Genomic DNA, 15,575 nt, shown 5'->3' on the forward strand with positions numbered 1-15,575 from the left:
TTTCTTCTCTTCACACACACACAACTTCTCTTTCAAAGCTGAAATATCAGCTGTTCTTTTGTGGCAGAAAAGCGGACAGTACTTTTGTTGCTTTCCAGAGTGAGACAAGTAGACATGCAATGGTAATTAAGTCCTTTCTATGAATTGCAACATGACTGCAAATTTGCTTTATCAAGCCTAATAGGATGAGGTGCATGGGGATGCATGCACAAGCGCAGATGATCATAATTAGGTCCAAAATAGCAAATACAAGAAATGTATCATTTGAACTCATTATGCACTTTAAGTTGTCTAAATTCATTTCTCAAGAATAATTTCATTTCTTGAACAAATCTGATGTACATCTGCTTGGCTTCAGACCTAAGAGATATTATTTGGATCTGTTATACTGTCCGAGTAGTTTTCCTTTTTAGGTAGGCGCTTCTTGCTTTATAAATTTCATCTCTTAAAATTATTTTTTATCAGTGTTTCTCATCAGATCATAAATGTAGATTTCAATAACCAGGGCTGAAACAGATGAGCAGAAGTATACTACCTCTTCTTTAACTATTGTTCTTATGTGTTATTCCTGTAAATCAACTGAGCAGAGATTAATGGATGCAATAAATACTATTTCAACCCAAGGGAACAGTTGAGTCAAAGTATAGTCTGCAAAATGTAGAACATACCAAAGCACACTAAAATCAGGGTTAGTACTGTACAAGGCATTGGAAGTCCTTACATTGCACGTGGAAAAGTTCAGTTACAGGCATTATTTTGTATAAAACATTACCTCTTCTGTTCTCTGACTACCCAGCATCAAGCTTGAATTTTGAAAAAATAGAAAGCAAAAAATCAGTAAGTGCTTATATGTGCTCATGTAAAAGTCTAATGGGTGCTCCTTGTCATAACACCATTCAAGCTATGAAGTTATTACAGTTTTGTGGGAACTGAGAATCAAGTTCCTTATACTTTCTGTGATGCATGCAGAACTGGTATAAGATACGCTATACACTACATACTTTGTCCTCAAACTGCAGCCTACTTTAGTTCGCGTTTCATTTTCAACAATGATCAGTATGCCAGAAGGTGCTATACTTAATGCAGAAATTTATGCTGATTCCATCTGCTGGTAGAGTTTACCCAGAGCCCCCAACAGGAAGGTTTCCTATATTCCAGGCATTTTTCCCGCTTGATTTACTTCCCCTGCTCCTTCCAGCCTATACACATGCTGTGCATGCTTTTCAGATCAAGTAAGTGAGAGGCTGGGTGACAAATTAGACTGGAAGCATCTGTTTCTGCTTCTATGTTGGAGATGCTGAGACGAAAATACACTGTATGTAAAGTGAGTTAGTGCACTTATCTGACATAAGCTCACTTTGGAGATGATGCTTCACTAGCTGAATTGTCACTGAGATTGGGCTACTACTGAAAATAAATTTTGCATCTTATGGTAGACTAAAAGAAACTAATAGCACAGATGTACTCTAGAGGACACAAAGTTTCCTTAAAATTACAGGACAAATCTGTATTTTAGTAACTGAACATGCTGAATAGGGCTTTTTAAGTAGGCCTGAAATTTTTTTTATGTTAGCACTCTTGAAAATTGGGACTTTTCTGTTTCAGTATGAGTTCAGGAACCTGTGTTAGCATATATTTGCCCTTACAGTCAAGCATGCCAGAATCTGACTTTGAAGCCCCCAGGATTTAGGATTTTAACATCTATTTATTTGTGTGCTTAATTATTTATTTTAGTCTTATAAAATTATTTCAGTTTTAGCTGGTATCTTATAGTTTGTTGAGCTATTGATTTAATAAGATACTGCTTTCCAAGTTTATGTTTTCTTATGTGCTCTCTTTAAAGAATTCTGTTCTGTAAATATTGTACTTAGATATTTGCACTGGGAAATTAAGAGCAGGTTGCTCCAAGTTGCTGCTTAGAAAAAAGAAAAACAGTCATAATCTTTTTGTGGCTGTAATACTGTAGGATTTTCTTGCACAGCACAGCTTCTCACAACTAGCACCTGCAGTTTCAGATACCTGGAAGATCTTTCATCATAAAATGTCCAAGCTGCATTTGGATTGGTGCAGTTCCCTTGCAGTCAGTAAAATTCTGATACTTTACAGACCAAGATTTTGAAGAGATTTTGTATGTTCAGCTTTAATGAAGTTAAATATATGCATAAAAATTTGCAGGACTGAGACCACAGTGAGGTCCTGTTTCTTATGTCTTAGATACTAATTGCAGAGAAAGGAGAAGATTAGGATGTATTACATCAGCTTTCCCTTGAGTAGAAAGCCAAAGGTTCATTCTGATAACTTGTGTGGTATTAAGTAGATTATGCTTTGTAAGCACTAAGATTTTATACCTGATTCCTGAAGCCACAAGTAATCTTAAAAGATGTCTAATAATAATTTGAATTGAGAATACATTTATTGGCACGCACGAAAGTCAAAAGGTCTTGCTGATGTAGTATGCAGTATACGTTCTTGGCTGTCCTGTTACCGCAGTTGCAAAATGGAGAGTCCTTGTGCTCAATAAACTTTTAGTATCTCAAAAAAGCTGAAAAGCATCCTTAATTTAGTAGTTCTCATAGTGTCACATCTTCCCTGTTTGGCAGGAGAAATGTGTGGCATTTGTCACATATACGGGTTTGTATTCCATGCTGTATTGTGTGCCACCTCTTTCTCTTCATGAATGCTCTTTTAAAAGAGATGCTAGTTACATGTCCAGTTAAGATAAATGCTAACGTTGTTTCTTGCTAAATATCCCCAAAGACTGTATGCAGGAAGACTACAACTCAAGCTTTACAGATTTTTTTGTTTTCTGGATTTTTTCACTTCTTCTAAGGAGTTGGAAACATGACGTAGACCCAAATCCCAGTCTGTTGTGTAAAGCCCTTGTGCAGACTCGCAGTTGTAGAAATTAATAATTACATTTAACAGTTCTTTGTGCCTCACCATCTCTGAGTGTTTATATTACCCAGAACTAACATTCTTTGCTTACTTAGACTGTCAGTCTACAGAGCCACAGCTGTTCTTACTGTGCTTTCAGCAGAGCTATGATATACTGAATAGGAAAGGGATTCTGATCTCAGCTGCACCATTGTAAAATACAGTTTTATATTTGACATGTTTCCACTGACATCAGTTGAATTTCTCTGGCTTTTCATGGCTGTAGCTGAGATCAGAATTTGATCTCAAGTCTCACTAGGTTTTTCAAAGCCCTACAACATCTCTTACTTAAATACCTTCCTGTTGTAGCAATTCTTGCTGGCAGAAGATGTAGATAAGATCATGTTTGGATTTCAGTTAGAAGCTCATTTTTGCACAGGCTCATGATTTTCTTGACAAGTCTCCTCTTTAGACCAAAGTTGTAAATCCATGCTCTCAGCCACTCAGAGCTAGAGGAAATGAAGGATTTGAGGATCTAATGCAGAACAAAGGTGTGCTATCCAGCACTGGATAAAGCCTCCACACTGCTTCTGCCACTGCTCCAATCCTCCTCCCTTGCTACCTAATTTTGGAGGCCCATAAGCTTTTTACCTACATGCTTTTTTGACTAGACAATTGTACTTGGGATAGGACTTCTCCAGGCATGGATAGCATGGTGCCTTCCTTGGGCTTCAGCCAGGCATGAATCTGCAGCTAAAAAGTAATGTAAAGTCCCTTGAGGCTCCCAAACTGAGTGGCATTCTCAGATTGTGCCAGTGTAGTTCTGACTGGCTAAGGCCTTTCACAAAATATTGTGCTTTATAGGGCGATATCTTGCCAGGAGCTGCTCCTTGCTTTTTATCACATAGCTTAGCATTTGTCATGCTTGCGTAAGGAGTGGAAGCCATGGGAGCAATTTCCTCCTTCCTGAGGGAATTAAAATTTGTCTCCACCTCACCAAAACATCTCCTAACTGCCCAAGAACTCTTCCAGCTCTGGACACTCCTCTTTGACTTGAAGCTCTTCAGTGCGTCAAAACAACAAAGCAAGCTATCAGTAAGATGCTGTAGTCTAGTGGTTAGAGCACTGCATCAGGTCAGGAGAAGTTTGGGAAGTAGTTGTTATTACCAGAACTCAGGATTTGTTGATTGTTTGATATAATATGTAGTTATCCTGGAAGACTTCTCCTTCTGGATGAATGCACAAATCACAAAGCTATTTTATAAAAGGTAAAATATCACTGATGTTTCTTTATTAAAACAAACAAACAAACAACAGGCATTTTTTTCCAAATGTCATTTTTTTTGCAATTAAAGTCTCACATATGAAACGCTGCTTTTATCAGCAATTTTGAATTATTGTAGCTCATTCATTATGAACATATCAGACCTTTGATATGTGCTACCCTATTATATTACTTACGCACAACTGATCTGAATAGAAATTAGACATTAGGAAGAAATTCTTTACTGTGAGGGTGGTGAGACACTGGCACAGGTTGCCCCGGGAAGTTGTGGATGCCCCCTCCCTGGAGGTGTTCAAGGCCAGGTTGAACAGGGCTTTGAGCAACCTGGTCTGGTGGGAGGTGTCCCTGCCTGTGGCTGGGGGGTTGGAACTAAATGATCTTTAAGATCCCTTCCAACCCAAACCATTCTATGATTCTATGAAATACAATAATCCTGACATTTCAGATTGTGTTATAAAGTATGTATCTGTCGTTACCACACAAGGAGCACACAAGCACTTGCTGCAAAATTCTGGATTCATTTCTGAAGATCAGGAGCACACAAATATGTCAGATTTTGTTTGATTGGTCTGTGTGTTCTGAACAAAATCAGTTTACCCTCTGAGTTAGGCAAATGAAGGAAAGGAAATGTATGTAATTTGCATTCAGTGTTGTTTTCTTCCACTGTGAAGGTTGTTTTGGGTAAACATTTTATTGTAAGTGTGAAGGAGTTATAGGAAAATAAGAATATTTTGTGGTTTGATAATTTCCCATTTCCTTGGAAGAGAATTAAATTTTATATACAAAATTTTCTGTTAGTATAGTATTTAGGAAAGTGTACAAAACTGTCATAAAAATGGGGGGTGCTGTGCACAAATCACCTACATCAACCTCCTACTCTGATATCTGATCGTGAGAAAATCAGTACTGTTGTCAAACATGTGCAGCTTGTGTAACAGACAGTGTCTTGTATATACTTAACAGGCAGTAGGACAATAATTTGAAAGACCATAAACCCTTTGAAAATGAAATTGTTTGCTCCCTATAAAGGTGGCCTTAATATTTTTCTTATAGCAATAAACATTCTAGTTCAGAAGGAAAACTTTAATGAGTGAAATTTTTTGTAGCAGTTCAAAGTTACTGAAGTGCTATATTGTCAACAAGAGTTGCAGATTGACTTTAAAGTTTGTCAGTGTAATTCATCTCCTACTATAGGTACATGGAGACATCTCTGAGTGTGTACATGTATATTATGTGGTAAAGTTATAGTTCCAGATTTTTTTGTTCAGGCTTTGAATTGTCATTTCTGTAAAGAGATACCAAAATGAGCACATTTTCAAATCATTATCTTCTCAGTATATATTTAGTACTATTATCCATCTTATAAACAGGGGTTAGAAAACAAGATTTCTTCACTGAACATATTAGACAAATAGTAATATAGACGATAGTAAGAACTATATTTTAGCATATACCAGCCTACTGTATCTTGATTTCAGTGGAGTTGATAAAGTTCTATATACATTTTTAATTAATTCTCTTCAGTTATCTGAAAAACTTCCCCTAGAAGTTTTATTAGTTTGCTCTTTCGTGAAGCTGAGGTAGAAAAATGGAGGGAAAAAAGTCACTACATAAACAATTGTCCCTTTGTTTGAAGGTTCAAGCTCAAGTGCGACATGCAAAACTCAACTTTGACAAACTGAAGACTGATGTCTGTCAAAAAGTGGATCTTTTGGGAGCGAGCAGATGCAACCTGCTTTCTCATGTGTTGACAACATATCAGGTATCCAGAGAAAATGTTGACCACCAAAAGAAAGATTTCCTGTTTATATATGTTTTTTTAAGAGGTTACCATGGCAATATTCAACTGTAAGAATATATAACTAGTATTGGAGGAGAGATGTGAAATTTGCACTGAAAGCAGATTGATGTTAAAGCTAACATGGCATTGAAATTTTATCCTACTTTACAGACAACACTTCTTCATTTTTGGGAAAAAACTTCGCACATGATGGCAGCCATTCATGAAAGTTTTAAAGGTTATCAGCCATATGAATTCACTATGTTAAAGGTAAGGAATGTAAAGATATATTTTTTTTGCTCAGTGACAACAAATAAGACACCATACATGGATGCAGAAAGCACACATCCATATTTTGTCTATATATTTTCTGATAATTTTATCCTTATTCTGTCTTTTCATTTAAATACAATTTTTCTGTTTAATGCACTTCTGGCTAGTAGGATCAAAAACTGCATGTAAAGTGCAATGATTAAGGACCTATTTCAAAAGAAGACATTATTCAGAGCTGCACTTAAGTATGTGTTTAAGTGATAACTGGGATTGTGTTTGATTGTTCCTGAAGAATCATAAAATCCATCGGAATTAGGGATTTATGTTGCCCTCCAAAATCCTGCAAGTGAATTAATACTATTTTGCCTTTGTATCTATCTTTAAAAACTGATGCTCTTTAAGAATACCTTAATGGACCAAATATGAGTACACAAATGCTCAGCTTTCCCATACCTGTTTTGAAGTGCTTAGACCTTTATAACCCTTGCCTGTTCTGGGAAATACTGTTTTGCTTTACTAGTGGTATTTACTGATCCCTTGTAATCTTTGAATATGGAATATGTACAGTATATGACTGAAGTTTGAGTTTAGAGTTTTGCCAGGTATCTAAAAATAATCAGTCACCACTGTGTATTTTCCTGGTCATGCCTGCCTTAGGAAGTTGCTTTGGTCATTGCAATTCAAGGTTCAGTAGAGGAATGGGAAAACAGTGAAAAAATTGTTAACTTTCCAGTTATCTGACTGATCCTATTTGCATGGGAGAAAAATAACGTTTGTCTGGACGAAGTCTGATGGAAGTGTTACTAGCGGGCAGAAAGTGAGGAATGAACAGCTTGTGGCAAAGCCACTGTTTGCTTGGAGGAACTGCCCATCTTGAAAGCAATTACAAGTCATAGCCTCAATCTGTGAAAGGTTAATGCATATGACGTGTAGAAGTGGAAGTTGGGCTACGTTATGCTATATAGCCTGTGGCTACCCTGGAGCTCCTGGAAAAGAAGCACCTGAAGATATAAGGTTTAATTCACCACATACTACCAAACTTGTCTGTACATGCTTATGCTATATTTAAAATTGTTTTCCAGAATGTGGGTTGGGAGGGAGCAGTTTCTGAACTCTGAAATGCATAAAGAGCTTGTGGAGACTGTTATTCCTGCAGTTTGAAACATCACAACACACCAACCAAACAAATTTCAAGCTCGGTCTCCCCTGACCAAAGAAGGCTCTTAAGTGGTTTCATCTTACGCAGCCTCTGAAGAATCCTGTCTTGCAGGAGAAGTCCTCATTTGCTATGAAGTTAATGTAACTCTAAGCTTCTTTCTTGTATAATCCATGTCATGGAAGATGAACTTCAGCCAGAGCTTATGTCCAGACTTCAGCTGGAGACAGTTGGGCATAGTTACCTGGACATTGCTAATAATTGCCTACAGACTCACCACTTAAAGTCCAAACCAGAAAATAAAGTCTCCTTTATTTCCCCACCATAGCCTCCCATTGCAGCAATGTGTAGTTCACAGCCTGGTTTTAACATGGCTGTAGTCCTGCTCAGGAGCCTGGATACCATGCTGTTGGGCTGTTCTCCTCAACATTGCCCAATGTTCGAAGGTTTCAGAGGATTTTTTTTTTCTGCTTTGGTATGAACCAGTCATAGTTGAATTTGTATAGGTAGCCTATATTATTGCTGAGTATTTAATTTTCATTCTTTTTCATATCTAAAAATATGATTATTTGAACAAGACATATGATGTTCAAAATGCATAGTAATGTTTGGACACCTTGGAGAGAAACTTGTACAGAAAATGCACCTGTTGTGGAGTGTGAAATACACTTGTAATGGAGGATGAGAGAGATTTGGGGATGCTTGTTATCTTTTGAATTTCCTCCTTTTAGTGTAATCTAATTTTGAAATTAGATTGGGAATCTGTGATGAAAAAATACAATCTATGTTGAGTCCACACACATGTAACAAGCACTCCCTTGAAGCAGATAGTAACTGTAAAAATGGTTGTGAATATTGTAGTGTGTTTAGGATGCAGACTAACTTTGTTATGAGAATCTTAACCATTTTTATTGCTGGCCTCTTGCACTGAAAATACGTGATTTTCTTTATTTGCAGTGATATGTATGCTGAGAAATGATGGTAATCAGGAGGTAGTTTTATACTACAGAATTTCATGGAAGTTTGTGCTTTCAGAACACAGCTGTCTGGGGATATGTTGCTGCCTTTTATTATCAGTTCTTTATTTCTTTTGGTCTCTAGAGTGTGGGAACATTTTCTATACCGAAGTTCAGGCTCCTCCATCATCTCTTTCCCCCCAGTTAATAGTTTCTGTTTGTCTACATTAAATTATTGCTAAGGAGATTAAATAAAAATCTGGTGGTTAAATCAGGTGAGATTCTGTTGCCTAAGCGAATAGGTGTCTGCTGCTACTTCAGGTGCCCTCCTAAGGTAAGTCACCTCTACTTGTCACTTCTGAAGGGTCTGGGACTCCCATAGATCCTGTGTCTCCTCTGCTAGACCTGGGCGTGGAATAACAATAGAAGCTTATGGTTAGGGAACTGACCCCTACCAGTCATATCATATGTTCATGTCAAAGTAACTATATATTAAGAAGGAGCTGCAAGCTAATCCTACATTGAGATTACATGGTATTATTTTTTAATGAAGTATAATAAATGGCTATAGCTGACCTAGGGTAAGTGTAGTTTCTGATGGAGAAACTTTTGGTCTGAAAAATCTTCCATCAATGAAGATGCCATATCTGCTCTAGACTTTTTGCATTAAAAATGTACAGTAAGAATATATAACTGTTTAAACATACATAAAATATTTCAATTTGCCCGTTTCTATGTTTAGTCAGGAGATACCACTTTTAGAATGTTTTCCATATCTTATATCTTAAAAGAGATGTTTTCTAAAAGAAAATTTTGAATTTCGTGCTTGCAGATAATTTGTGCCTTTTATGATTCCAGTTCTGATCCAAGCAGATTAATTTTGCTCATACAAGTGATCCTTCTGAACTAAAATAAGCATACATGTATGTATGATTAGCGTTTTACTTTACAACAAGAATTTAAAGAGACTGTTAATATTTGACTTAGATAGCCTTACTGAAAAAATTAGAAGGTGCTATGTACTGGAAAATTGCTATTTGTATTTTGTAGTATGAATATATTCATGTACCAGGTTTACCTCAGGAAAGAGACTCTTAAATGCCTCTCGGGTTTGTTTCTGGAAAGAAAACATTGTCTTTAGAGCTGTTTGCCAAACTCCCTTAATGAAAAGCAGCCCATTTGTTTTCTTTGCTTCAGGGTATATGCTGAGTAGTATAATTGTGCTATTCCAGCTGTATTTCCTGACTGTGAGTTTTATGCTTGATGAAAGATGATTATTAATGTGCTAACAACTCTATGCACCGTGATGTAAAAGTATCTGTTACTGTATCCACTGCTGTAATATTGAAGATGACAGACTGCTGTTTTGGTAAAGACTTCAAGGTTTCATTGTCTTGAAATTACTGTGTATCAAATGAATTTAAATTTATTTCAGGGGCTACTTTTCATGAGTGATACCTCTTTCTAATTTCTGTCATTGTTTATTTGCCTTAGTTACTTAATGAGTATTTAGTTGCATTTTTTACATTTTAATGCTGTAATACCAAAATTCCAGAAGAGTTAGTATGAGCCTAGAAGTAATAATAGCCGTAGAAAGGGAGTTAAAAGGCATAAACCTCAGTGCATCCATTTATGTCCATACAAAATGTGACGCTGCTGCCTGTGCATCTCGCATGGTTTGGAGAACTCTGTCCAAACAGGTGCTGCAACGCTGCTGTCTTCCTGTGACCTCTTCTGTAGTGTGGTATCTTTTCTTGTTTCTGTTTACACCATGGCTTTACTCATAGCCAAGATTGCTTATAATTTTATACCTTGGGTGGGTTAGTTGTGTTTTTGTTGGGGTGTTTTAAGTTTGGTTTGTTGGGGGTTTTTCTGATGAGTTTCCATGGGGAAGTTATGAGACTGCCTGCTTTTCCCCTTCCCTTTCAGCTCTCCCCCTAAATGTAACATCCAAGTTTTTGTCTCTTCAGTAGTGTTGCACTTGCTCATGTGTGTTGTGACATCCTCAGATGTATCCCTGGCTGCTGGAGCTGCCCTTAACAATGTTGCTTGCTTGCTTTCTCAGTCAAGAGGAAGTGCATAAGTTGTCCAAGGCACTTGGGGGGAACTGTGGGGGCGAGCTAAGCACAGTGTCAATGCTCTGGTGATTTAACTGCAGAGGACAGATTTTTTGTGCGGTGCAGATGATCTTGGCTTGATCCTGGCTTGATCTTGAAAGCAGCCCAGATGTAGGTGAAGCAATTTTGTAAGTGACTAGCAGTCAGCCTAGGAATGGTGCCTGAGCTGGAACCAGAGCTAACTCTGCAGTGGAGGAACCCCTTGTCTGCTTTGATAATTGAGTACTGGAAGAGAACAAAATACCACTGGGTGACTTTTGGTTGTAGGGACAGACAAGATAGACATAGTGACTGTGAACTTGCTTTGCTACTGTGTATGATCTTACCCTGATTTTTATAGTAAAAGAGAAATAGCAAAGCTAGGAAGAAAGCTTTCAAAACACAGGAGGATCCTACCTTCAGTCATACTGGTGCAGCTCACAACAAAGTCCATGTGAGTTCACACGAGCACCCAGACGTGTCTGTAAAGTTACATGTTTGTCTGCTCTGAGCCAAGGAAGTCAGGAACGCCTCATACACCCAACTGAAGTGTTTGAACTCACTCTGTATGTTTGTAGCCTTGTTCAATTGCTACACTTCCTAGATGATGGATGGGACTTCTTCCCTTCTGATGTAACCTGAAACAGTTAACAGAATAGCAGTTTCATTTCTACGCATGCTGACAATAGTGATCACATTACCATGGGTTCTTGTTTAGAAAAGAGTTTACAGTGGCTTTTTAACATTCAGTTTTGTTTCATGCCCATTCTGTAGATTTTTATAAACCTTTCTAAAAAGATGTCTTCGGTTCATAGTGTACATTGTGATGTGGAGTAGAGAGAGGCAGGAGAGATGAAAATAAATTCATTATTTGCTATCAGAATTGTAGGGAATATTGTCTAAATTAAATTGCTAAATTTAATTTTGCATTAAAATACAGCTGGTGATTTTTAACAATTTTTATCATAATCTCTATTGAAACTGAAGCTGTATTTCAGGGCTATATTTATTTCTCTAATGTGGGAAATACTAACTGCCATTATTATCATACTGTTTTCTTCCCAAGGTACTTGTGAACTCCATATCTATATCCTGTTTACATGGTTTGATCAAAGTCCTTTAAATATGAATTTCCTGAAACACTCACAAAGGAAGAATAATAAAATGTAGTTCCTTAAAGAAATATGCTGATTTATTTGTATTTCTCGTGGTAAAGATGCAGAGGATTTTACTTCCAATAATTTTCTTTAACTTGTATAATCAGTCAGTACTTATAGTAGTTCTGTTTGTTGTTCAAAACCATTGCATCCTTCTTGCGACAGGCTCTGTACTGCTATGCTTAGTCACAGGCAGAGCATCACAACTGTTGCACCATCATCTCCTGATCACGGTGGACTGTCAGCAGCAGTACAGTCCCTGTAATACGAAACTCTGCTGTCTTTCCCTGCACTTCACATTTGTGCAAATATAGTGCATATTCTCATGTTTTTGAGCTCTAATCCAGGGCCTCTTAGAGTCAATGGAACAATTCCCATCAATTTTACTAGTGCAGGTAGTGCAATCTAATTGATTCACGGTACAAATGCAGTTAAAGGGTAACACATTAATTTATAGGTGAGGTAGCTGAGGTGGCTAGTGTCCATTATTCAGAATCCAAGAAGTACACTTATAAGTGGTTCTGGTTAGCACTGTTACAGTTTCTAAAAAGAGTGGCAACTACAGAATAAGGTATATTTCTTTAATGTTGCTATTTATTATTGCTTTTTTTGTGATCCCTCATCTTTTGATGCATCATTTCTGTAGTGCTCTAGATGCTTGTGACAAATTGATCTGTGGTATTAGAAGAATTAACTTACTGAGAGAAAAAAAAAATCCAACCGCAGTATACAACAAGTCCATTAGTTTGGTTTCTAAAACACAGAAGTATATGTTTCCTCATACAGGAAATATATGAGGAGCCAAGCATAAACTGGAATGCCCCTTCTGGGGACTCATCTGTCCGGGTTGACAGAGCAGTGCAAACAAGACCTAAGAGATGCCTGGGAATGCTTTTCTTGTAACAGATGGGCTGGGGACTCTAACTTTATTTAATAGATGAGATGGACTTAGCGGTCATGTCTTTTTCTTTGGTTTACTATTCTCATGAAACATACTACCATTTTGTTAAAACTTCAGATGCAAAATCTCTACATTTTTGTGTTCGTTAAAAAGGTGGCTTGTTCAGTTTAGTCTCAGCTTTTTGGAGGGTGGGTTAAGAATGTGGGTGAGGTGCAGTACTATGAATACAGGTGAGACATAAACCTAATTACAAGTGGTCAGGACTAGTGACGTGAAACACGGTTTTATTTTTCAGAAATCTAGTTGGACTTTGGAAAGAGTTTTCACCTTCACAGCAAAACCATTCGATAAAGCCAGTAGTCACATTGTTAACATCTGCGACTGTTTAATTACTGTCTTCAGTTATTTAATTTTTCATACAAAAATCCTAATTATTGCATAAGAGGAACAACCAGTATAATCTCAAAGAGTCCTTCTTTATGTGTTGGCTTATTCACATGTCCAAATTTTGGTTATGAAAATGCTCACCATGAAACTGTACATTGTTATGTTATAGCATGGTCTTTCAATTGCAAAGGGACATTAGGTTTTCATAATACTACTCTTGGCTTCTAACTAATCATCCAAGTTTTTAATCCCCATTTTCAGATTCAGGATACAAGTGGTACCTTCCCACTACAATGCAATTGCCAAGGCTGTGTGAATGGTTGTGTCAGGAAAAAAGAAGATAATAAAGAAGTAAAGAAATAATATATGAGGAAAAAAAAAGATGTAAAGAATGAAATTTTCTCATTTTTTTTACAGGGGGCAAAAAAGGAGGAAAATAGAGGGGAAAGTCCCAAAATGCCAAAGAAACATACTGTTAGGGCCTGCTTTGCACCTGGTATAGATGATTTTACTTAGAAATACTGGAAACAGGACATGAGTTTAGAAGTAATCAGGAGTCATCTTATACAAAGTGTGTTCATGTGACTCAATTTGAGTATCGTATAGCATTTTTTATTTTGCTTGTTTGAGTCAGATATATTGGGTAGGCCAAAAAAGTAATTGTGTTTTTTCTGGGTAAATGAAAGGTGAATTTTTTGCGGAAAACAGAAACTTTATTAAACAATATAGTGTCCATTTTGTTCAATTACCATTTGACATTTTCCAGACAACTTCATGATTCCTCGCTAAAAACATTCTTGTCCTTTTCAGCAAAAAATATTTCCAAGAACGATTTGATATCCTCATCAGCAATGAAGGTTTTGCCATTCAAGGCATTTTGTAAAGACCAAAACAAATGGTAGTCTGATGGTGCCAGGTCTGGCAAATGTGGTGGATGTGGTAACACATCTCATCCAAGCTGCAACAATTTTTTATGAGTGACCAAACTTTTATGTGGTCTAGCATTATCATGGTGAAACACACCACCTTTGCAATTCACCAATTCTGGACACTTCTGTTTGATGGCATCATTTAATTTACCGAGTTGACAACAGTGCACGTCCAAATTAATGGTTTGGTTCCTCAGAAGCAATGCAAAATACACAATACCTTTGAAGTCCCACCAGGCTGACAGCATAACCTTCCTTTGGTGAATATCTGCTTTTGAAGTGCTTTCAGCTGGATTCATTGAATGCGTTTATTTTATCATTATCAACTTTGGCCTTCCTGAGCGTGGTGCATCTTCAACATCAAAACCTCTGGATCGAAATTTAGCAAACCAGTTCTGACACTGCCATAGTGTTAAGGCGTCTTCATCATTAACATCATGTAACTTTCTATGAGCTTCCATAGCTTTTTTCCATTTTTGGAAGTAATGCAGCAAAATATTACAAAAATTATCCTTTTGATTGTCCATTTTGTAATTGAAGCCAAATAAATACTTGTTAATGAAATTGTGCCCTTTCTTTTTCCAAAATAAGTTTGAACTGTCAGCTGTCAAGTTACATAATGAATCTGCAGTTTAAAATTAAATTAGTTACATTTCAAGACATATATGTCCATCTATTAAAAAAAAACGCAATTACTTTTTTGGCCAAACCAAAGTTTTGTTGCAGCTCAAAAGCATTCTTGCTCAGTCTATGTAGGTTCTGTAGTCTGTTTTGGCCTTAAATGACACACTTTTGCTTCCCTGATTCTATTTGTTTTCTTCTCTTTGTTTATATTGTGGGTTATGATCTAGAGCTTACAAGATCCTGTGAATAAACTAACGGAAAAAGCAGAAAAGGAGAACCTGCAGACTGAGAGAACCAAGTCAGTACAAGATCAGCAGAGTCAGTAAGTCACATGGCCTGTATATTCAAATAATAAGTATTTTTTGTCTATAATTTGCTTTCTGGTTGCTAAAGTCACCAAACATTTATAAATGGAAGTATAGACACAGCTAGTCTGATCACACTACATAATAGTAAGCATAATACAAGAATTCCTGAAATACTGTAATTTGTACATGAAAACTAATAAACTTTATGGTGAAATTAAGAGCTTTAAAAAGAGCTATTAAACCTTCATATGTTTTTCATCTTTCCTAGCCTTCTCTATATTTTTCAGGTTTTGCTTCATTTTTTCTTTAGTTAAAGAAAGGTAAACAACTGCACATGGGAGAAGATACATGAGCATTGTATTTCTCCCTTCAGCAGCATCTCCTTTCACCTGGGAATAGGATATAGATTCCTGATTGCTTTGAGCAGCGATTAGTTTTTGTAATGTATACAGCGTTGGTTAGTAATCCAATGAAGCAGTAGGTACTTAGTGAAAAGTACATCTAAGGGAGCTGATGCAATCAAGGTTTGAGTTACCTGTAGCTCTGAGGTGAGGGAGATTTATGAATGGGCTGCTATGGGAAGAGGAGAACAGGAGAAGGAGATGCGATCCCTCCCCTACGGGACCATCAGGATTCAGTTGCGAGGAGATGCAGCATTGATATTAATCCTGCTGCCACCTGTTGTTTTGACTATCCCTGGTTAAATGAAGGACCCCGCAAAGGATCAGTTGTCAAAAAGCAGAGAACAGTTTGACTGATAATTAGTGAATTTTGCTTGGCTATTTATAATAAAGGTTTTTGAAAGAGTTCCATTTTCCAAGTCTTTTACTTGTTTAGATTCAGTACCAC

At 37.0% G+C, this 15,575-nt stretch overlaps 1 protein-coding gene across 1 annotated transcript in view; it reads left to right on the plus strand.

Annotated features, from left to right (window-relative positions):
* ICA1 (islet cell autoantigen 1, 69kDa) overlaps positions 1-15,575 on the plus strand; it is a 58,937-nt gene that overhangs the window by 26,938 nt on the left and 16,424 nt on the right. The window contains exons 6-8 of the mRNA XM_010184527.1: positions 5,796-5,921; positions 6,111-6,209; positions 14,646-14,740. Of these exons, the coding sequence (XP_010182829.1) occupies positions 5,796-5,921; positions 6,111-6,209; positions 14,646-14,740 (320 nt within the window). The remainder of the gene's footprint in view (positions 1-5,795; positions 5,922-6,110; positions 6,210-14,645; positions 14,741-15,575) is intronic.

Source organism: Mesitornis unicolor, unplaced genomic scaffold (assembly GCF_000695765.1).
Source record: "Mesitornis unicolor isolate BGI_N332 unplaced genomic scaffold, ASM69576v1 scaffold4765, whole genome shotgun sequence".
Taxonomy (NCBI): domain Eukaryota; kingdom Metazoa; phylum Chordata; class Aves; order Mesitornithiformes; family Mesitornithidae; genus Mesitornis; species Mesitornis unicolor.